The sequence below is a fragment of the Leuciscus leuciscus genome, assembly GCF_965113295.1.
Source record: "Leuciscus leuciscus genome assembly, chromosome: 4".
Lineage (NCBI taxonomy): Eukaryota > Metazoa > Chordata > Actinopteri > Cypriniformes > Leuciscidae > Leuciscus > Leuciscus leuciscus.
Genome location: NC_138728.1, coordinates 22,607,758 through 22,633,221, shown reverse-complemented (window position 1 = coordinate 22,633,221; position 25,464 = coordinate 22,607,758). Strand labels below are relative to the sequence as shown.

Sequence of the window (25,464 nt, the reverse complement as noted above, 5' to 3'; positions counted from 1 at the left end):
AAATGAATACAAATATATAAAGGTAATATATAAGTTTTAGAATCAATAGATAAAGCAATACAAATGAATAGATGTGAGCTTAAAGGGATAGTTCACCCAAAAATGAAAATTCTGTCATCATTTACTCACCCTCAAGTTGTTTCAAAACTGTATGAATTTCTTTTTTCTGCTGAACACAAAAGAAGATATTTTGAAAAATGTCTGTAACCAAACAGTTGATGGACCCCATTGACTTCCATAGTAGAAAAAAAAAAAAATACTATAGAAGTCAATGGGGTCCATCAACTGTTTGGTTACAGACATTTTTCAAAATATCTTCTTTTGTGTTCAGCAGAAAAAAGAAATTCATACAGTTTTGAAACAACTTGAGGGTGAGTAAATGATGACAGAATTTTCATTTTTGGGTGAACTATCCCTTTAAATGTTCAATTCTCTATATACCTATATATACTAACTTCACAACTTGTACTTGAACTGATGAAGCAAGATTTTTTTCTTTTAGTTGTCCTCTTTCATAGATAGCTCTTTTCTTCTTGTTGTGTAAATAAGTTTAAATTCTTAATAGTTTTCAATCTCGTAATTCTGCAGAGGAGAGAAGTGAATCGCGCTGCTTTTCTCGCAAGAAGTGAATTGCAGTTTCACTGTTCCACAGCATGTGATTGGCTGTTCGCCACTGATGTCACACCTAAACTCCTAAACTCAGGATAAAAGCCTGAGTTGACAGAGAGAGTTGATGATCAGTGTAATGGCACCAACAAAGCCTTATTGGATTGGTTTGGTTTTGTCAACTAGAAAATAATCCTGTAACCCTGAGTTTGTTCAACCACCATCATGGTATGGGCCCCTGGTGCTCTCGTGAACGCACAATATATAGTAGTATTTTGTAAATAAAGTGGTAAAATTATTTTATTTTTTTAAAAAAATTTTTGCAAACAAAGCTCTCATGTCGGTTCATAAAATGTAAGTTAAACCACTGGGGTCACATGGATTACTTTAATGATGTCTTTACTACCTTTCTGGGGCTTGAAAGTGGTAGTTGCGTAGACTGTCAATGGAGGGACAGAAAGCTCTCAGATTTCATTAAAAATATCTTCATTTGTGTTCCGAAGATGAAAGAATGTCGACATGAGGGTGGGTAAATGATGACATAATTTTCATTTTAGGGTGAACTAACCCTTTAACTTGTTAAATTCAGGTCCACCATTGTATTGAAAAACTAAATGTGAACGATTTCTTTTTAAATCATAAACCATAAATCACCATTCTACAAATCCAAAGAAATATCCAGAGGGAACCCATGATAAGTTAGATGTACAGCTCTATACTGATGTTTGAGCTGCTATCTTCTCCTGGAGAATGATGTAATTAATAATTGTAAATGTAATTAAAAACAGTAGACCTGTTTTTGTTGGTTAAATGGATTTTGAAAAAGAGCACACAGGAAAAACCTATATAATAATAGCAGATAAAAAACTATATTTCCAAGAAAACATTCATAGCTTTTCAATGAGGAAATAAATAAATGGAAATACTTGGAATATTTTCCTTTAATAAATTGTCACTTGCAATTTATTAGGAAAATAATAATTTCTATTTAATTATAAAATAAATAAATGTTCACTGAAATGTCATGATCATGTCATGCTCAGTTTCATTGTCATATTCTGTTTAGTTTTGCTTTCGTTGTCATGGTTTCTATCTGTCTGAATTTTCATTAATTGTTTGTTACCATAGTTTCTAATTAATTACGCACATGTTTCTTGTTCTGTTGATTGTCATCTCAGTGTATGTAAGCCCTCAGTTTTCTCAGTTCTTTGTTCATCGTTGTTAATGGTAGTTCTGTTGTGTACTTTGAATCACTTTGTGTTCATTAAAATATCCTTTTTTTTTTTTTTTTTTTTTGCTCTGCATCACACATCTTCTTTGGCTTATGCTACACAACCTCATGACATTAACTGTGCTATTTGGATTTTTTTTTTTTTTTTTAGAACAAAAAGTCTGAAAATATAATTTCTAGCAAAATGATTGATCTTTAAAATATGTACATTTAATATTTTAACCAATATATTAAGATGATATAATGATAATAAGACATATGATGGGGACATTAAAATATACTGCAAAATAGGAATGGCCCAGCAAATATTGCTGTAAAAAGCATCAGTCAAGTCCTCCATACACTCAAGCACCGATGATATTATTTCATTGTTGACAAACCACAATCACCAGATTATTAAAAGAAAAGTTATTGGTTCGATCATCACTGACAGCAGGAGGGACAAATCCGCTTGTATAATCAGAGATATTTTATAGGATATGTTTGTATTTCATGTATTTGTGAGAACTTTGAACAATGTACTGTACCGTATGTACTGATTGTAGAATCTGTTACATTGAATGTGTCATTCAATGACATGTCTTAAATGAAAACAAATATTGTATATGAATGCAGCTGTCTCTTGTTTCTGTTGTATTAGCCAGCAGAAGTGAATGTTAAGAGTTTATGCATGGGTGTCTCAGATATAATGGCATATCCATTCATTTAAAAATCTCTCCTACCATAAGTACTGTGGTGGTACCATGGCAAAGTCAAGATACTGTATGTTAATACCATGTTAATTTGATATTACGGTATTTACATGTGCTACCTATTAAGGAATCGGAGTGCCACTGAAAGAAATAAAACTCAAATGATTAACATTAGTTAATGCATTAGGTCTCATGAACTAACAATCAACAATACTTTTACAGCATTTATTATTTAGGTTAATATTAATTTAATATCTTTTTAACATTTTAAGTTTTAGAAATGAACATTAGCTAAACACAAATTAACAATGAACAATGGTATATCTGTGTATTTATATATTGGTATATAATGGTATATTTGTAAAACTTCAAACTTTCTATTCAGGATTTCTTAAGCCAACATACAAGTTAATATTAACCTAGATAAATGCTGTAAGATAAAAGTTGACTTGACTTAATAGAAATTTAAATTAATAGAAATGTTATGTTTGTCAATGTAGTTGAAAATGTAACAATAAAAAACTAATAATCAATCATTATGAAACTTTAAATGTAAAAAAAAAAAAAAAAAAAAGTGAATACATTTGAATAAAACTACTTTGAACTAATAAGATAGTTTTACAATTCAATTTGAAAATGTAGTTAAATGGAAAAATATAAATGTATGATTTTAAAAACATTTTATTAAATTATTTTAAGTTAAATATTTTTAATTAATAATTAATTAATAATTGATTGATATTTATTAAGTGATGCTCTTAGTCTTACATATGCCATGGTATAAATCCAAGAAACATGGTAATACCATGGTACTTTTTGTTATTGCTGTTTAGAGCAACATATGCAGTGTAAATCATGTCAATTTCCAGGGCTTAACTGTTGTTTTTTTCTTTTTTTTCTTTCCCTTTACAAGCTAAATATAAAATCAATAAAAAATCTAATTTAAATATTATGTGTTCATGAAACCTTCAAGGGGGAATTCACTAAGAATGAATTTGTGCCTTCAAATAGCGTTGCTTATTTGCACACTCTCTCTGCGTTGTTTTAGCAAGGGAATTATGCAAAACATTACGCCGCAACGCGCCCCAATGTGTGCCCCAAAAATTCAATTTGCATGTCAATTCCCATCTTGCAAGCCAGTTCTATATGGAGGACCAAATTACTCAAAATTAAATAATTCAATAAATAATGAATTCAATAAAACAACAATTACATTTATTCAGTTGAAATAATCAAATAATGATTAATTAATTCAATTAATCATGAATTAAATCAATAATTAATTAATTAAATAAATCAATTAATAAATCAATGATTTATTTAATAAAATTCCATGAAAACACATAATTTATTATTTAATATATTTCACAATATCCTCTTTCTGCTATTTTTGTTTTTAAATATAAAAATGTTCATAATAAAATGTACTTTTTCAAAAAGGCGTTTTTCACAATAAAATGCTGAATTTACAAATGACGCCTATTTGATGAGTCATGTATCTCCAAAGCACGATTTTCCCAAAGATTGTTTTCATAAGAATAGAGGACATTTCACAAATGCCAATCAACAACCAGTGGGCGGTGATTGGCGCTAATTGGCTAATCCTTTCAGATGAATTACTTAGGTATGGCGAGTGAGGTGAATTGAAAGATTGGAAACAAACATGGCTGTAGGCTGTAGGACTTCATCAAGTTCCCTTGATCAAGAAGGGGATATTTTGTTTGGTGATGTTTGTTTGGTTATCTGGATTAGATGACATAAAGGATCTGCTAGTGGTGACAAGTGCGTCAGAGGATCAAATTGATGACTACACATGGAACACTTTACAAGCGATTGAACACAGAGTTCTTGTAGATGAGTATGCAAGAATGAGATTACGAGACAACGTGCTTGGAAGACCATGTCTAGATGTTCCAGTAGATTCAATCTGGAGATATGTGAATGCGGATTTAGAGCTAAATAAAATTGCCAATTTGTTTGGTGTGTGGAGCAAATGGAGCTCACTGGACTACGGTAAGACATAACGTATACTTTGACTAGCGCTTTTCAGTCAATGTCCTTGCTGTAGCTCCAGACATTCACGCAGGACATCAGATATTGTCTACGTTATTCGTCATGCTTGCAGGTGCATAGTACATGAGAAAACTGTGAACTTGGCGTTCCGTGACTAATGTCTAACCACACGAAGGGCCCTAACATAAACCTGGTGCGATGCAAGTGTTTTTTTTTGCCAATTTCAGCTAGGCTTGGCACGATAGTCGGTGTTACCGGTGTTACACGGTGTTCAGTCGCAACACCGGTTTCATCACTTGCCCACCGCAGCACCGCAAAAAAATTTTTTTTAAAGCAATTACGCAGTATCCGTATTTTCTGTCACCAGTTGACTAGCGTTGGATGATCACGCTCAACCATTCAAGCGCGACAAAACAAGACCGCGCTGTAAAAAGTCCTGCCTATTACACACACACACACACACACACACACGGAAAAGATGCGCGTCAGTATCGAGTTCTCTTTTCGGCCTTGAACAAGGATTGGTATAGCCTACCGGTAGCCTAATAATCATGAATGCACTCTCGTGTGCATGAATGAATCTTTTAACACATCTCCAGCGAACGGTTTCTTCACGCAAAAGAAAAACTCTTCATAAAGCGCAGTGAAATTCATGTGGCTTTTCCTGATGGAACGAGGTTGTTCGTTAACTTCATTTTATACGTGCAATTCACACGAGCTCTAAACGAATGTGAGAATGCTGCGATTAGTCAAACTTTATTAATGAAACAAAATCAGAGGGAATAGTTTCTTTAATGTATTTTTTTCTTTTATTTTTTACCGGTTGGCCGGTCACACGGCTTTCATAGTTTTCAGTTAGGCTAGTGCGGAGACCAGGGCCGGGTTTCCCGATAACGATGTATCTTAGCTCTTAAGAGCGTTCTCTATGTGCAAGGTTACGCTCGCCGCAATTCCACGCACGTTTCCCAAAATGCGTGAGAACGCGTTCGTGCTACGTAAGAGTCGCTGTCCATTCGCAAAGTGCTGAAATATAACCTTACATGGTGTATTCTTATTCTTTTTAATAAACGTTCTGTTTAATATAAGCGTTTGCCATTGTACTGTTTTGTTGTTGCGTTTTTCATGAATAATAACGAACCCACCATTCAAACACTGTGGTTGAATCCGAAATCGCGCCCTATACCCTCAAATAGGGCGTTATTGTTCTCAACATGATCTCAAGCAGTGAAAAATAGAGGACACTGACAACGCGCTGAAAGACAGGACCGAGCATGTAATATTTAATATGAAACAAAGTCTCAACTTTCAAATTTGGTCAGTCAAACAAAAATAAAATAGGCATACCGTTTTTTGGCTCTTTTATGTGTCGTGACAGATTGCCTCAGTTAAAGCCAAGTTCAAATCCACCGAAGTTAATCAATAACTCTTCTGACTGCTTTGTCGCACAAAAATGGTAGAATTTGATTGGTCAGATCGCATGTCAATCATGTAAAAAAAAAAAAAATTACATCACTCTAACACCCCCCACCCCCACGATGAAACCGGTAATACCGGTGTTGTCACAAGTCGATTAACCGGTGGGAGAATATTATCACCGTCACATCTCTAGTTTCAGCCCTACGCAGTTATAATTTTTCACGTCCTGCGCTACGTTGTTTAAATAGCAAATGCATTTGCGCCCGGGTCTGAAAACGAGGTGTGTTCAGGCGCATTGTTGGCGCGTTGCTATTTTAAGGCAACTGAAATAGACTGTGCCATTGACCAACTGAAACCTGGTCTAAAGTCAATGGTTAAGTTTTTTATTTTTTTTTTTATTTGAAGAGCGCGTTAGTAATGTGCGCCTATAGGCGGGTCCACAACGCGCGTACACTTTGTCCTGACGATGGTTCCACTTCTTCGCTAGAGAAACGTTCCGTTTTTTTTTTCAGCTTGCAAATTCTGCCATGTAAATAGCGAAGCCGCCATGGCGCGAGCGCAACTTGCTTTTAAAGGGAATTGGAGATGAGACTCTGATTGGTTTATTGCATGTTACGCCCAAAACACACCCATTACTCATTAAGAGAATAGGGACAACCCTTTTAGATCATGCGCCGGGAGCGCCGACCATTTTCTCCGCCGTTAAACTAGCAAAAGTGGATTCGGACACGCCATAGGTGCACTTGTACCGTGCACTGCCTGTTGACTTGCATTTGTGAAATGTCCTCTATTATAATGTAAAAAATCTTTGGCAAAATTGTGGTTTGGAAATACATGATTTGTCAAATAGGTGTCACTCGTAAATTCAGCATATTATAATGAAAACTGCTTTTTGAAAAAGCACATTTTATTATGGAATTTTTTTTTAAACAGTAAAATTATGTGAAAGAGGATATTGTGAAATATATCAAACAAATGTTGCGTTTTCATGGAATTTTGCTAAATAAATAAATACATTTATTTATTTATTTATTTAATTACTTAATTCATAATTAATTAAATTCATCATTTAATTATTTCAGAATAAACTGGAACATTTAATTGTTGTTTTATTGAATTCATTATTTATTGAATTTTCAGTAATTTGATCCTCAATAGTTCTAGGTTGTGGAAGTTGCAGATGACTACCACTATCTAGTATACATTTCTGGCACTCTACAGAACCACTCCACCTCTTCAATCCAGGCGCCTAACTTTTCTCTATTAAATGCATAAAATGTGCTTGTCTACACAGCATTTCTTGATATATGCTTGGTTAAAACACTCTTCTCCATATATTACTGCTGCCATGATCAACACAAAATTTACACAAACATTTAATAAAAAATAAATAATAATAATAAAAAAATCACTGTGTAACTGCTATTTATGCTATCAAAATAACGCTGTTTTTAGGTGAAATCTAAAAGAAGTCGAATTTGCATAGAAAAAAGTGTTTTTGTGTTGAAAATAATGAAAATGAAATTATTATTATTATTATCACTATTTCATTGCATTAAGCTTCTGGTTAAACTGGATTGCAGGTGCTAAGTGAAAAAAATAATAAAAATAAAATAAAATAAAAAATATATATATAAAGTGCTTAAATAAAGATTATGCGATTTTTAGTGAATTCACCCCTCAGTCTCATTTCCTCCCAAATATAAATCGATTCATCATACGTGCCTCCAAATGTACATATCTCTGTCAAACCTGGTATAGTTCATTTTAAAAGGAGAAAGAAACTACCAAAAACATCATGATATTACAATTTTGTTTTAGCAACTTGATATTTTCACTTTTTTAATTTATTCTTAAAATAGTTCATAATAAAAAAAGTATTTAATGTAAATGAATCTAAGACTTTCTGAACTGTCTCTGGAGGTGTCAAGACTTGGAGGTGAGCACTGTGCAAACAAACACAAGCACAAAAATCAATCTCAGAAAAGGCGAATACAAGAGCTTTTCTCCGACCCTTTACAATACAAAAGCTAAAAGTAGATTCCATGTTTGCTTTTCTGCAATTAATCAATTATTTTCTTTGCATTTTGTTCGTTTTCTTCCTTTTACTTTATGTTCTTGTAGTCCTGTTTTCGAACCTGTGAAAGGAAAATTGCTACTTGAGTTTGAACTTTATAAGACTGGACTGCGTTATGGAGCAGAGCATTACCCACATTCTACATCTGTCATTTCCACAACGTTATTCATGTTAAATAAGATTCTCTACAAAGGTACAACATATAAAACTGTTAAATATATAACTCGTAGACCTTTTCAAAATACATATAATGACATCTCAATCCTGGTAATCAGAAATGACCATTTTTATGTTCTTTTTTAATATTTTCTGACGATAAGCAATGGGGTACCCTTCCATTTAACCTTCTATGTTTAATGCAAACTGTCCAAAATGTTGCTACTGAAAAATGCTAATTAAATTTCTTGATGTGTTTATGTGTACAGTATCTATATCCTTGTTGTCCTTGGAATACAGTGCTTGGTTCAGTTCAAGGAAATGTCTGTAAAGTATTAAAGGTTCTCCTCAGATTGTGATAAATGGGAATGTTCGACCCAGTCGTTTCAATATTCCACGTCAGTGTTTCCATTTGTAGACCACTGCGTCATAGCAAAGTCTTTCTATATCTATATCTATCTCTCTCTCTCTCTCTCTCTACATTTAGGTTTATATATATTTATTTTTTCTTTGCCAAAATTGTTCCTTCCCTCAGTCCGTGCTCAAATAGTCAATGTTTTTTTGTTTGTTGTGTATAATTTTTCCTCTTTGGTCTGTAAAAAATGAGCGCCAAAAACGTACTCCAGCAGAAAGCCGTTTCACAGAGCAGTTCACAGTCTCGGATTGGGTCGGAACCGCTGGTGGAGTCCCATAAAGCCTGTGTCTGATTCAGTCTCACACAGGATATGCGCCTCATTGTCCCATGTTGCGCTCTTAAAGTCCTCAAGGCTCCTAATGTCTGTGAGGCGCTTTGTGAACGTACAGTGTGTTCTCCGTGGCACAAGGGGGTGCTGCCCATTTACAAAGCAGAGACTCAGACAGGTAGGCAGAGGCAGGTGTTAAGCCGATGAGACATAGCAAGTATCTACAGCAGGTGGGCGAAGCTGCAAGAGGCCTCGTCTCGTAGCACTCCAGGAACCCCTCCCACTGTTAGGACACCTAGATCAACCAGAAACACAGGGAGTCAAGATTAATAATGCAGAGACACTTAAACCAGCAGGTATTTTTTCCAAGAGGGAGGTAAAACTTAAACATTTTAGACTAGACTAGTGGCTATAGGCCTCTGGGTGCAAGTTCAATAATTTTAATCTGTGACGAAAGTCAAAGATATTACAATTATGTTGTAATCAAGCTAATATTTGAAAACTGTTGCATTCCTCAGCACCTGCCAAAGAAAATGCTCAGAAATCGCAGCGCCATCTGCTAAATGGTCTACTGCCAGGCTGGAAAAAGGCACCAAATCCTGCCAACATGGGCTGCTGCTTAATTTACAATAATGAACTCTTGACTCTTCCATGGGGAGCAGATATTCATGGATTTAGCAGGTGCTCGATGAAACATTACCGAGTCTGAATACGGAATAACAGGGATAATCAGGATGAAAATGAACTCAGGAAAGTGATAAAGTGACCCAAGAGTGTGGAGGCTAAAGACAAGAGCATGCTATTGTTAATAAACTACATGAAATGAAGCCGCTAACTCCTGCTTTAGAATCCCATTATGCTCTAGCAAAGTTTTAGCAATTGGCTTACATTTGAATGACCATGCGCAGATGTCAACAAAGATTAACTAGTGACTATGTTTTAAAGCCTATGACAAGGCTTTAGAGCAGGGATGGGCAAACTCAGTCTTGGAGGGCCACTATCCTGCAGAGTTTATCTCCAACCCTTATTAAACTCACCTGACTGTAGCCTAGTAATCCTAAAGACATTGATTAGCTAGTTTAGGTATGTTTGATCTAAACTCTGCTGGAAAGTGGCCCTCCAGGACTGAATTTGCCCATCCTTCCTCTAGAGCAGGGGTTCCCAAACTTTTCCATTCCAGGACCCACCTAGACAAGAATAATCTATCCATTGGTGGCAATGGCATTGGATGCTTTTGGGAAACACAGCCCAGACCTGAATCAGCCTTTTGTGACATTTAAAATTTCCGGTGTAATGCGATCTCAGGCAGAATGCAGAGCAGTGATTGGAGTAAACGAGTTTCTTCTTGGTAATAATGCGCACCAAACCGCTTAATGAACCAAGCTGCTCTGAGAAGCTGAAAATTGTTATCACAACAAGTGGCACGCGCACGCTTCATGAAACACAATGATGACATATTTATCTAATTAAATTTGAAAATCGCACTAAGCAATATAGCGATTTCTATTTAATTTTGGTATATCGCGCAACCTGTTTGTATGTGTGTGTCATTCATGAAATGTAAATTTAGCTGCAGCCAATAGTGACTGCGCGACCCACCTCTTCCCAATCTGCGAACCACAAATGGGTCGCGACCCACAGTTTGAAAACCCTTGCTCTAGAGGATTGCTAGAGCAGGAATGCCCACTTTAAGAACTTTAGGCAAGATTTTGCTTGTCCATACAGTATGCTTTAGACTTAGGGTATGTTTACACGACAACAATACTTAAAACGAAAGTTTTTCCTTTGTGTTTTTCACGTACAGAAGACAAAACGTTTCCCATTCACACGGATCTGCGAAAACAATTGAAAAAGCTGTATTATTCATGCCAGGCCAGTAGTTGGCGATGTGACTTTGTAAAAAAAAAACATGCCTATGACTGAACACGTAATACTCATGTGCATTACATCACCGTTTTTGCAAATTTGCGTTTTTGTAGTTTACAAGGAGACGATAATGGTGTCGTTTTCAAAAACTTGCACAGTATAGTCCAGTTACCATACTATTAGATACTGGCCAAAAGCTTATTTGTTGTTTTCAGCTACTTCAGCCTTTCTACTTCAAAATGTCACATTTAAATAAAAGCTGTTACTTGCCATTTCTTTGTAATAATTTGTGAAATTGTCTAACAATTTCTAAAATTGTTTTAAAGTAAATACACTAATCCTACACCATTTTCAGTGTATATATTTTATATATTGTATATTTAATATACTGGACAGCTGCTATTAAGATGAATGGAAATGCAAACAGCAGATCATTCTCTATGCAGTGTCATGTCACTTGGTGGTGCTAATAATTGAACAAAACATGAAATTGTCTCTAACTACAGTATCGTTGGTCTGATTGAAAATCAAACATTGTATTTGTTAACAATAGTTAATGCCGTGTGAACTAACATGAACAAACAATGAACAGCTGCATTTTTATTAACTAATGTTAACAAAGATTAATAAATACAGTAACAAATGTATTGCTCATGGTTAGTTTATTTTAGTTAATACATTAACTAATGTTAACAAATGAAACCTTATTTTAAAATGTTACCAAATTATTTAAATATTCAATATTTTTTTACCCAGCCCAATTTATTTACATGTGGTTAACAAGCTCTGCATCTGGACCTTAAATGCATTTACCATCTCTGAATTTGCAAAACTCTTCATACCATCCATGTTTTGGAGAGGTTAAAGTCAGCACACACAAAAATGGCTAAATATTATCCAGACAGAAAGTTTAGATGATTGGAAAGTGATACATATTTGCTGAACCCAGCAGTATCCATCAGAAGTTATAATGTCGGTGTAGTGTGAAGGGTTTGAGCTTGCTAAACTCCCTCTGGCAGAATATACAGCTTTGCCCCTTGAAGGAAATTCATGCAAGCTATAACTGGATTTATCTTAATCATGCTTTTCATGTTGCATTTTCCCAATAAACAGCTTGGGAATTGCAGTAACAGCTCCATATGAAGAAATTAATCACATAAAATAACTGAGGGATTGTGTAATGTAGTTTCATTAATAATTATATACGGACTGGTTCCCTATTGAGGAACTAACTGTACATGACAGTTTTTAACTTGCATGTCCCACAGTCTGTTTTCAGAAGCTGCTGCATATGTTGGCTAATGTAACTGTAAAATTGTTGGCCGTTTTTTCCTAACAGCATTCCCAAACAAGGTTGTGCAACCTTGAAAAAACTAAAAATACTAATAAAAAAATTAAAAAATAAAAATAAAAAAACTGGTGCAAACAATTAACAGTAGCATAGTAGTGGCATTTTGGTACCAAAAAAATAAATAATAATAATAATAATAATATATATATATATACATACATGAAATTGTCTCTAACTACAGTATCGTTGGTCTGATTGAAAATCAAACATTGTATTTGTTAACAATAGTTAATGCCGTGTGAACTAACATGAACAAACAATGAACAGCTGCATTTTTATTAACTAATGTTAACAAAGATTAATAAATACAGTAACAAATGTATTGCTCATGGTTAGTTTATTTTAGTTAATACATTAACTAATGTTAACAAATGAAACCTTATTTTAAAATGTTACCAAATTATTTAAATATTCAATGAATATTCAATATTCAATTGTGTGTATATATATATACACACAAAATTCTAAATATTTTGTAATGTTCTACCCACTGTGTGAACCTATAGGAAAGTAAATATCACACATATATCATTGTTTATTTTTAAAAGCAATTTCACCTCACTTCATAAGTAAAAAATATTAAATAAATATATGTATATATATATATATATATGTGTATATATTTTATTATTATTATTATTATTATATTACCGTATAATAACATATTGTCTTAATCATTATTTTCATTAAAACTCTTTGCCACATTGTCTCTGCTTTTTTGTTTCAGAAGAGATCTCAAAAATTTCAAACGAATACTCAAACCACCAAGCCAAAAAGTCTCAAACATGTCTCATCAACATACTGTCATGGCTCGAAGGAAAAGTCAAGGATTCAATAGCAAGTGAATACTGGTGTTTATTAACACAATAGTAAGAGGAAGTGCAGGTTGAGATATCACGCAACAGTAGAATAACAGGCTCGGCAACACAGGACTCAGTGGGCAGACAGCAACGGACGAACCGCAGACAATCCTCAGAACAGGCAGACGAATCTCAGAACAGGAATACAGGAACTCGTGTCCGATCCTCAGAACAGGCAGACGAATCTCAGAACAGGAATACAGGAACTGGAGCGAGGGAGAGAAGACTGTGAGCAGAGCCTGAGAACCTCCACAACCATCTGACAAAGACAAGGCGAGGTGACAAACAATATATAGGACATTCTCATTCAAAACAGCTGGCGCTGATCAGCTCATCAGCGATAACGAGCCGTGCTGATGAGCCACACCCATTCATACAACACGCACACACATAGCAAGGGCGAGTCAATGAATCCATGAACCGTGACAGTACCCCCTCCTCCTAGGAACGCCACCTGGCTTTCCCAGACACCCTTACCTGTCGATTGTAATCATTGATAAGGGAGTGATCCAGGATGTCCCTAGCAGGAACCCAACCTCTCTCCTCCGGACCGTAACCTTCCCAGTCCACCAAGTACTGGAATCCGCGTCCCCTCCGCCTTGAGTCCAGTATACGATTAACCGAATAAGTAGGCTCCCCATCTACGAGTCGCAGCGGGGGGGGGGGAGCCGGGGCAGGCGGATTCATGTGAGAACGAAATACGGGCTTTATTTTGGACACATGAAAGACGGGATGAATCCTCCTGTACGCTGGAGGGAGGTTGAGGCGGACTGCCACCGGACTAATGATCTTGGTGACAGTAAACGGGCCAATGAATTTGGGAGCATGTTTATTAGAAACGGAGCGGAGAAGAAGGTTCCTGGTTGAAAGCCACACTTTTTGGCCAACGACGTATATGGGAGGCTTAGACCGGTGGCGATCGGCTTTAGCCTTGGTGCGCGCCCCCACCTGGAGTAGAGTCTCACGGGCTCTAGTCCATGTGCGGTGACACCTCTGGACGAAGGCGTGAGCGGAGGGGACCGCGACTTCGGATTCCAGACTGAGGAAAATTGGTGGCTGGTAACCTACACTACATTCAAACGGAGATAGGCCCGTGGACGACACTGGCAACGTATTGTGTGCGTACTCCACCATTGAAAGTTGCTGACTCCAGGAGGAAGGATTCTTGGAGACCAAACATCGTAACACCCTTTCCAAATCTTGGTTGGCTCTCTCGGTTTGACCATTGCTCTGGGGGTGAAACCCTGAGGACAGACTGAAAGTCGCTCCCAGTAACTTACAAAACTCTCGCCAAAATTTGGACACAAACTGGGGTCCTCTGTCAGAAACCACATCTATCGGGAGGCCATGTAAGCGAAAGACGTGATCAACAACGGTCAACGCTGGGCAAGGGAATAAAATGAGCCGCCTTTGAGAACCGGTCCACCACAGTCAAAATGACTGTATTGCCCTGAGAGGGTGGGAGGGCGGTGATAAAATCTAGCGCTATGTGGGACCAGGGTCTCGAAGGGACAGACAGCGGTTGAAGTAACCCACCTGGGGGTCGATTGGAAGTCTTACCAGTGGCACAAACCGAGCAAGCCAAAACAAAAATGTGAATGTCACGAGCCATCAGTGGCCACCAGAACCGTTGCTTGACTAAAAAACTAGTGCGATTTACTCCTGGGTGGCAAGCTACGTTGGAACAATGACCCCACTGAATGACGTCGGACCGTAATCCCTCCGGCACAAACAAACGATTCGGTGGGCAACCGGGCGGAGTCGTTACTCCTTCTAAGGCCGATTTGACCTTCGACTCGACCTCCCATGTGAGTGTGGAGACAATTAGGGTCTCGGGTAAAATGCACTCGGGAGTAGACGGGCAATCGGAATGGTCAAAAATACGCGATAAAGAGTCGGGTTTGATGTTTTTGGAACCAGGGCGGTACGAGAGAGAAAAATCAAAACGACCGAAAAAAAGTGCCCACCGAGCCTGCCTGGAGTTCAATCTTTTGGCGGTTCTGATATATTCCAGGTTCTTATGATCGGTCCAGACGATAAAAGGTACCCCCGACCCTTCTAACCAATGACGCCATTCTTCCAACGCTAACTGTACTGCCAACAACTCCCTGTTACCAATGTCATAGTTACGTTCGGCAGGCGATAAACGACGGGACAAAAACGCGCAGGGATGCATCTTGTCGTCTGTGGGAGAACGCTGGGATAGCACTGCTCCTACCCCCACCTCTGACGCATCGACCTCCACCACGAACTGATGTGATGGATCAGGGGCAATAAGGATGGGGGCTGAAACGAAGCGGCCTTTCAGTTTAGCAAACACAGCCTCAGCTGTGTCTGACCACCTGAACGCCGTTCTGGGGGAGGTCAAGGCAGTCAGAGGTGCGGCTAGTTGGCTGAAGTTGCGAATAAAACGCCGGTAGAAGTTGGCGAACCCTAGAAACCTCTGTAGGGCCTTACGGGAATCTGGGCTTGGCCACTCCACCACAACCTTAACAGGATCCATTCGCACTCCCTCAGACGAAATGATGTATCCTAGGAAAGGAACACACTGTACATGAAAAGCACATTTCTCCGCCTTGACAAAAAGCCCATTCTCTAGCAACCTCTGAAGCACTCGTCTGACGTGTTGAACGTGTTCCTGGAGAGACGAAGAAAAAATCAATATGTCATCCAGGTAAACATATATGAACTGGTCTACCATGTCTCTCAACACATCATTGACGAGTGCCTGGAAGACCGCTGGGGAGTTGGAAAGCCCGAACGGCATAACCAAATATTCAAAGTGCCCCCTGGGGGTGTTGAACGCGGTCCATTCATCCCCCTTCCTGATGCGAACCAAATGATATGCATTACGTAAATCCAATTTTGTGAAGATTGATGCTCCCTGCAACCTCTCGAAAGCTGAAGACATCAACGGCAAAGGATAAGTATTCTTTACCGTGATGCTGTTCAACCCCCGGTAATCAATACAAGGTCGCAGAGAGCCATCCTTCTTCCCCACAAAAAAGAATCCCGCCCCCGCTGGAGAAGCGGAAGGGCGGATGAATCCAGTTGCTAGAGAATCAGAAATATATTTCTCCATAGTCTCCCTTTCTGGAACAGAAAGCGAATATAACTTGCCCTTAGGCGGAGACGTACCTGGCAGTAGATCTATAGCACAGTCATAGGGACGATGCGGAGGAAGAGAAGCAGCCCGAGACTTACTGAACACTTCCTTCAGGTCGAGATACTCTGGTGGCACGTTAGACAGATTCACTGGCTCCTCCTGCAACACAGAACAAGAAACAGACGGAACCGCAGACGAAAGACATGAGGCATAACATTGATTACTCCAACTGGACACGGAGTTCTGACCCCACTCTATCCTGGGTCCGTGTTTCACCAACCACGGATGACCCAGGACAATGGGAGCGTGAGGTGACTGAGTGAGGTAGAGTGAGATCCTCTCAGTGTGGTTACCCGAAGTGATAAGTGTGATGGGTCCAGTGGTGTGAGTGATGCCCGGAAGTTCCTGTCCATTAAGTGCGTGGATGGTGATACTGTGCTCCAGAGGTGTGATGGGGATGTGAAGTTTCTGAGCCAAAGAAAAGTCCATCAGATTCCCCTCCGCTCCCGAATCCACCAGCGCCTGGCCGTTGAAGGCGTGGCCTGCCCACTGGAGTCTCACCGGGAGGAGGGTGGCGTTCGAGGGTCTGGCCAAGGATATCCCGCCCGACAGTAGCCTCCGTCCTACCGCCGGGCTTGGCCTTTTAAAGGACAGGTGGAGATGAAGTGGCCGGCCTCTCCACAGTAGAGACACAGACCTCTCGAACGGCGATGTTCTCTCTCCTCCCGGGAGAGCCGAGCTCGACCTACCTGCATGGGTTCAGAATCGTCCGAGGGGCTGACCGTGTTCACTCCCCTGAGACTGGGAAACTCAGCGAAATCCCCCACTGGAGTCTGGAACGATCGATTCGTTCTCTGTTGTAATCGTGCATCGACTCGTAGTGCCAGTTCAATCAGTTCATCAAGAGTCTTGGGTAAATCCAACGTGTAGATCTCCTTTTGAACACAATCAGCCAACCCATGCAGGAACAAGTCCCACTGCGCCTCCTCGTTCCATTTGCACTCGGCGGCCAACATCCGGAACTGGATGGAATAGTCGGAAACCGAGCTGTTGTTCTGTCGAAGATCGGCAAGTTGGCGAGCCGCCTCGTGTCCGGCGACCGCGCGATCGAACACACGGCTCATCTCTTGCTCGAGTGCTTGGAACGAGGAGCAGCATGCGTGTTGATTCTTCCACACCGCTGTTCCCCACAGAGCCTCAACCTGCACTTCCTCTTACTATTGTGTTAATAAACACCAGTATTCACAGTATTCACAGTCCAGATAACAGCGTCATCACTAGTGCCACCTTACTCTCCTCAGAGGAAAACGTCACAGGTTGAAGAGAGAAGTAAATCGAACATTTGGTTAGAAAAGTTCGGCACATATTCGGTTCTCCAGAATACCTCTCGGGGGTGGGGATGCGCGGCTCTGGTCGGTTGATGTTGAAACCTTCCGGGGGAACAGGCGGGGGCGGTGCTGGCGCAGTGGGACCTCTCAGACGTTGTAATTGAGAGGTGAGCTCGGACACCTGCGTTACCAGAGCCTGTATCGCCCGACCCGAGGCACCGATCTGTTCATCCTGACGGTCCATGCGGGCGTGATTACCGGCATACATCTGCTCAAATGTGGCTGCACTCGCTGAATCCATGATCTGGTCAGATGGTTCTGTCATGGCTCGAAGGAAAAGTCAAGGATTCAATAGAAAGTGAATACTGGTGTTTATTAACACAATAGTAAGAGGAAGTGCAGGTTGAGATATCAGGCAACAGTAGAATAACAGGCTCGGCAACGCAGGACTCAGTGGGCAGACAGCAACGGACGAACCGCAGACAATCCTCAGAACAGGCAGACGAATCTCAGAACAGGAATACAGGAACTCGTGTTCGATCCTCAGAACAGGCAGACGAATCTCAGAACAGGAATACAGGAACTGGAGCGAGGGAGAGAAGACTGTGAGCAGAGCCTGAGAACCTCCACAACCATCTGACAAAGACAAGACGAGGTGACAAACAATATATAGGACATTCTCATTCAAAACAGCTGGCGCTGATCAGCTCATCAGCGATAACGAGCCGTGCTGATGAGCCACGCCCATTCATACAACACGCACACACATAGCAAGGGCGAGTCAATGAATCCATGAACCGTGACACATACTGTGTCTGAGCTATTCTCACCATATAAGTTACAATATGACAACAGTTGTTTAACATGATACAATGTGTAAACAATGTGTTTTTATTTATTTATCTAAACCCATCTGAACAAAAATAAAACCTTTCCTCTCGAGATATATATATATATATACAAATATGCTGGTAATGTGAAATCTACATGTCGGGCTCCATGAGGAGACCAGCTCCATTGAAAAAATTAAGTAATAAGTAATAATAACAATAAACTTTAACTTTTTTTTTTTTTTTTACAAGAGGTTACCTTAATTCTGTATAAATATGATGTTTTGTGTGGTGAAGGCTTAAAATAAGAGCTACTCAATAGTAGCATGTCTCTTAACAAATTGCTCGGGCCGATACTTGGAACAGACTCTTTTGGCAGCTGGAAATGGGAGGTTGGCAAAGTAACAAAGAAACCTTGTAATGGCTGCCTGGATTGTCTGGGTGAAATTACCAGCTTGGGCAGTCAAGATACAGAAGAATGGCACCAGCTCTGCAAAAACAAACCGTTCAATTAAGTAATTTGACTTCTTTTTTTTCTTTCTTTTTTTTTTTTTTTTTGGGCGTTCATAACACTAACACTAACACTGCATGGTGTTGAAACATGCCCCAGTCATGAGTAAACGGCGGTCAATGTTTATCTCTCTAGGAAGGATTCAAAATGGAGGTTCTTGTTCTCCAGTGCTGACTTGGCTCCTTCAGACAGGAGCTGGCAGTGGGCGCTAATGGTTTGCAGAGGCCAAATGCTTGCTTGGAGGATCAGCTGTCATCTCCATGGTGATGTTGTCCAAGCTCAGGCAGGGATATGTCCTGTGGTGCCATGCTGGAGCATGGGGATCAATTACGCAGACCCCAACACGCACAGCAGCAATGCCTTGGCATGTGGCATCCGTGACCTCCCTGTATTTTTTAGAACCCTCAATCTATTCACTTTCCTTTTTTGCTTCAAACACACTTCAACGTAATGGTTAATGGAATAGTTCATCTAAAACTGATAAGATGATAAAAAAAAAAGTAATTATGAAATCTTCCTCATTTTGTTCCTTACTTGTATAATGTTTTTTCATTGACCACAAATGTAGAAATTATGAAGAATATTTATGTATCTCTTAGAACTTAAGTTCTTGGTGACCAAGTAACAACAGGTCATGGTAACCAAGTCTGTAAAGCTCCAAAAAGAAAAGAATATCAACACAGAAGTGTCATGAATGTAGTCCAGCAACATCTTTTTTCAACACCAAAGCTCTTAATTCAATTGTCATTAGTTCTTGCATGTCCTATATGATGACATACAGGGTTTTGAAAGACATGTGGGAGAGTACATGACATAATTTCATTTTTGGTTGAATTATTCCTTTCACTCCCCATTTACCGACAAATCTCACCAAACGGCAGCACTTCAAACCATGGGACGCCCCTACATTTTCAAAGCCAGGCATCACTGATGAGCAAGCGTTTTCTCTGTTTGCATGTGAAAGATTGCTGATTACTGCAATCAGTAGTTCTCTCTCGTCTCAAACTCCACCGATAATACAGATTCAAGGACCCTTTTCCATGGTTAAATACTACACAATCAACCTAATAGCTAATAGAATAGTTGATTAAGAGCCCTCTTGTTCTGATGGTATAATCAGAGAATTAAGGAGTAGTGTGGTGTAACCTTACAAAAGAGGAAACGTAATGAGTTCAATTAACAGAATCCAGAAGACCTTCCACATTTCAGAGGAAATGCTTAATGTTGAACCCTGGTATGCTGGCAACCCTGGTATGGTGGACAGCTAACAGCTAATTTCATCCCCTTTTAGAATTTCACCAACCAGCTAGTCAGATGTTGTACAACTAGTCGACCATCCAGACCCATCTTATTCTTTTCACATATTTCCTCCCATTTCAAAGAGCTGCATATTTTGCTCGGATTCAAAAAATACTGGAAATGACTTGAAAACATTAAACAAACTTCATGCTAATGTGGGGTCATTGTCTCACATTGTCTTTTTTTAGCCCTTCATCATTATACAGTATAATACTTATGTTCACTCATCACCCTCCTTTGACTAATTTCAATTGTTCCTCTAACTAAACAGTGTGAGATGTCATCATATAAGGTAAAGCTTCATCAGTGCCTGTATAATGACATTGAGCCGCCCGCCAGAGATGACCGGCAATGCACAAGAGACGTCTACTGCTTGTTTAATTTGTTGTTGTTGAAATGGAGGTGATGACAATCATATGAATCACTCAGGAGGGAAAGAAAAGAATGAGCAAATCACAAACATGATAGCGGTAATGACAGTTTATTCTAACAGGATGGGCCTACAGGGACTCTTGGGTTGATTAGTGATCATTCTCTTATTGAATAGCAGAAACTAATTTTAGCCGAGCATACTGGAAATTATTTGATGAGTTCCTTTGTCTCTCGACAATGGCTGGTCAATTAAAATGGTCAATTAAAAACAAAAAAACAAAATGCAAAACATGACTGCCACAGCAGTTTAAGCATGTGCCACTCGCCAGACCACATCTCCAACATGTTACGTGATCGAAACATATATGTCCATTTACGCAAAGACCTTTCTTTTGTTCTGTGTACAAATGCAGACTGTCTATTTTTCAGCATCTCGCCCAATGAGTACCACATTTTCAAGAAACTGTGCCAAATTTAACAATAGTTCATCTATGAGAAATGTACCTTAAGACCCCTGTGTTCTGTTCAGTTCTTGCTCTCTGTTTTTGAATGCAAAAATGCGTTTACAAGACCGTACCAAAATACATTCCTTCAGACTCACTTTCTTTCCCGTTCCCAGTGGATGAGTGATGCCTGGCAGTACCCTCACAACATGATACAAGGTCACTTTCAAAAACCTCCATACACTATAATATCTACCCAAAGTAACTAATACAGGATATTCTTACAATGCCCCAATCTGAGATGATTTGTCAATAATATCTTAAAATCTCTGATTCACAAAAAAAATAACAAAAAAAATAAAAATAAAAATTAGCCATGCGTTTTACATATAACAGTACTTTACAATGTAAACTTGCATATCATTTTAAAAAATCATTTTAGTAGACTTTGTTGAACATAGCTCCATAATGGCCGGACACTTGCTCTAAACAACCTGAGATCAAATTAAAACACTTCATGCATGATGTGTCAGTTGTGTCAGGGGTTAACTTCACCCTGCTTTTCTCAAAATTTGTCAAATTACTTTGATTCATATGATACGTAACCTCCATGCCATGTTTTACATTAGATTATTATTATTGTTTTAAATTATCAATGTGGTTTTTAAGAGCGTCTTTATAAAATTACTTCTGTCATGACAACTTCTCTCTCTCTCTCTCTCTCTCTCTCTCTCTCTCTCTCTCTCTCTCTCTCTCTCTCTCTCTCTCTCTCTCTCTCTCTCTCTCTCTCTCTCTCTCTCTCTCTCTCTCTCTCTCTCTCTCTCTCTCTCTCTCTCTCTCTCTGCATGTGTGTGAGGAAACAGTAAAACGACGGCGAGTCGTGTGCCTTCACGGTACATCAAATACAGGAACGCTGCGCATAGTACAGATCGCTTGACGGACAGCGAACCTCTCAAGCGCTCAGTCAGAGTGTTCAGCAAGTGAAAATATATCTATGCTAATCTTATACTTAGCCTCTAACACACACACACTGGCGAGTAAAATCTAAGAATGTATTAGCCAATGGATAATGATAGACATTATTTAGTCGCCAGAGTTAAGATTTAATCGCAAGTGTGAGTGATTTACTTGCATTGTAGAGGGTTGCAAACTGAACTGAACTTATTGGGCAGATAATGAGACACAAACACCTGAATACAATGACACAATCAAATGAATTACTATGACAGCAAAGGCGGGAATGTTGCAAAACACAAACAGAGTCCTGATAGTGTGACAGAACACCACCTCTTGGAAGATACTTCCTCGCACCATTTATAGAAGGTAATGAGGATGAGAAAATGGCGAAGGGATGGTAAAGGGGCTGGCGAAGGGTTGGCGAAACAGGCAGAGGATACAGGAGGATGTTCCGGAGGAGGACGGCTGAAGGGTCCAGGGCGATGCTGAAGGTGGTGAGAGCCAGGGAGGAGCCTTGAGCAGGAGCATGATGGATGGTGCCCAGGCCACAGCCAGAACTGCTGCCACCATGGGGACGGCCAGAGGCAATGACGGTTGAGTAGGAGGCCACCACATAGTCGAAGGGCCAAGGTGATGGAGCGACGTTGAAGACCCCAAAGGCCACCACTGAGCCGCAGTGACGACCTCCCGTGATGACGATGTGGGTCTGGAGGTTAGAGGGCGAGCTGGAGCGACCGAGGGTGGTGGCGGAGCCTGAGGGGTGGCTGAGTGGGCTGGGTGCGCAAGTCCGCAGCGCAGATGTGGCGAGGTCTGAACCAGGTGGAGCAGACTTACTGAGGGAGTTCAGCAAGGCAGAAAGGCCGATGGTCCTACACTCGGAATGTGGGCGGAAGGAGTGGACGGGAGTCAGGGTGACAGGTCGAGGAGGAGCGAATCCTGCCAAGGTTGTAGGCGGAATCGTGGACTCCTCTTGCCCAGACGGAGACGGTTCCCAGCTGACCGGAGGTGGATCCGCACCACTGAGAGGAGTGGACACAGAGGAAATGGTGGGAGATGGTCACAAGAGGGTGGAAGGAGTGGCTGAGGACGAGACTGGAAAGTGCAAAATAGTCCAATGAGAAAGGCTCTATAGTGGTTGTGAGATGTGGTGGGAGTGGGAGTGGGAGTGGGAGGCTGGGTGGGACTGATGGGATAGATAAAAATTATCTCAAAGCTCCCTTAGTTTCATATCTTTTACTTTCCCAAGTCTCATATCTTGACATTGTTTACTTAAGACCTGCACAGTAGCATACTACATAATATGAGTGATCTTTTACTGCTTAAAGTAAAGTGATCTTTTACTGCTTAAAGTAAAGTGATAAAAACAAGGTCTTCTTTTAAACATCTAAAAGGATTCATGATGTGGTCTTAATATTTATAAGTGGTCTTTGTTTGCTTTAAGTAAAGTAACAAAAGCTACTGTAAGTATTCTTTTAAATAGCCATAATATATCATGAAGTGGTTATAAGACATTTCCCTTAAGGTAAAATCTAAGTTTTGTGGAAAAGTACAAAAGAACGATAAATTCACAATGCAAATCATGTTAAAAACTGTAAAATGACAATGCTTTACCAAATCTAATAAGTAGGTAGGTATTATTACTGTTGTTACCATTATTCATTAGATGATAAAACACATTATAAGGTTGTTTATAAGGCATTATGCATGCATTATAATGCATTAAGAATTCCCTTATGATGCATTATCAATGCAGGCTTCATCTGGTGTTATAATGTATTGTACTCTTAAAAGTTATAACCACAAATAGTTAAGTATTATAATGCATTGTAACTATTGTTATGATTATTTATCAGATGGTACAATACATAATAAAGTTGTTTATAAGGCATTATGCATGTATTATAATGCATTAAGAATACCAATATAATGTATTATAAATACAGGCTTCATAGAAAGTGTTACCTAATAATCAAGTGAAACCTTTAATACATTTAGTCAAAAATTACAATCAGAGGGAAAAAGATACAAATAATATAACAAATCCACACATATGGAATACTTTAATAGCTGATGACAGCAGACAGGAGTCAAGTCAAGTCAAGTCACCTTCATTTATATAGCGTTTTTAACAATATAGATAGTTTCAAAGCAGCTTTACAGTGATAATAGGAAATTAAAGTAACAGAGTGTAACGAATATGCATCTGGGTAAATATGAATTAGCTCAAGAATATGGGGAATCTTGGGATATTAATATCTCTGACTCATGGTCATAATTCATAAGTCGCATGTACATTTATTTATTTTTTTATTATAGGAAATGCCTCGTTCTGTAACTGGTCTGACCAACCTTTAACTCGGCCAGCGAGTAGATGTAAGGTCAGTACAGTTAAGAAGGGGTATTCACAAACTCCACTAAAGTTTAGGTTCTGGCCAAGAACATTAAACTTTATTGAGTTTATTAATTAAAACTACTGAATGTAGTCTAATATTATAGAGCCTGTAGCTTTATAGATCTTTTGTTTCATTGACTTTATAAAAAGTGGGTTTTCAAACACAGAGCCAGTTAAAAGTATAAATGGGTTTATTAATAAAATGGCACACGCTAGAGATTATAAGCTACAAATATAAACGTACGTAAAATGCAAACGAGAAAACAGACACACATTTAACCGAACAAAAACATAAAACATAGCATGACGTGATCGGAATGAATGACATGAAAGAAAGAAAGAAAGAAAGAAAGATATAAGATATGGAGGGTAACTTAATTCACAGACCTAAGACCTAGACACCTGGAACAGCTTTTATAGGAATCAATATACTTGCGAGATGTGGTACTCTTTCCGTGTGATGCTGAAAAGGGGACGCGCGTGCGCGTGTCCGGCTGGTTTGCGTCTAGCTTCTTCTTCTGGGTCGTTTCGAAAAACGATGTAAAGGCTCACTTGAATTTAACGTTACCGGAAAAGTTCAGATTCGTCTCCCGGGATGGGAGAGGCTGGAAATCTTAGTTGCAACGAACGGGAGCTACGACTCGAACATGTGTTGGTCCGAGGAGAAGGCCAGGGCCTCCTTCAGATGTTCCTTGGAGAAACGCTGCGCCGGGGAGGAGGGTCCAGAGAAGTTGGATGAGTTGAGTTGGAAGAGAGGAGAGAAGAGAAGAGAAGAGAAGAAGAGGTGGGATCGATGAGAGAAGAGATTTTGGACTTTTATCAGTGTCCCAGGTGCCGTCCCCTCCTTCGTGAAGGACGAATCAGCTGTCGAGATTTTTCGAGCGGGAAGATTCCTTTGTCCGGTTAGACACGCCCACTCGAATGAGTCATGATTGACTTTAACTGGAGAGGATTTTCTCCAGACATATGAACTTATAAAACAATGCGCATCACTGAATTCTGTTATAGGAATTCAACTCCGTTAGCTGGAGAGGATTACAAAGATATCAAAAATAGAATCTAGGCGTTGTAGCCATGCAACGATACATTATTATGCATTTGTATAGGCAATAGCAGTTCTATTAAGGTCACAAATAGGACATATGCTTTCCTATGGGTTACACACACCTCTTAACACACAAATTTATATATTTAGTACCTTTAGGAGTGACTTTATGGGTAAAAGTCCTTTTCTGTAGGGGGTTTCTGTTTCACAGTCCAGAGTGTGTTTGTATG

General features: G+C 39.3%; 1 protein-coding gene across 2 annotated transcripts in view; it reads right to left on the bottom strand.

Moving 5' to 3' along the window:
• Positions 1-6,154: 6,154 nt before the first annotated feature.
• The window catches only part of tafa5a (TAFA chemokine like family member 5a), a 169,976-nt gene continuing 150,666 nt past the window's right edge, over positions 6,155-25,464 (bottom strand). For both annotated transcript variants that reach the window (XM_082167464.1, XM_082167465.1), the window contains exon 4: positions 6,155-9,169. In XM_082167464.1, coding sequence (XP_082023590.1) covers positions 9,161-9,169 — 9 coding nt within the window. In that variant the 3' untranslated portion in view covers positions 6,155-9,160. The remainder of the gene's footprint in view (positions 9,170-25,464) is intronic.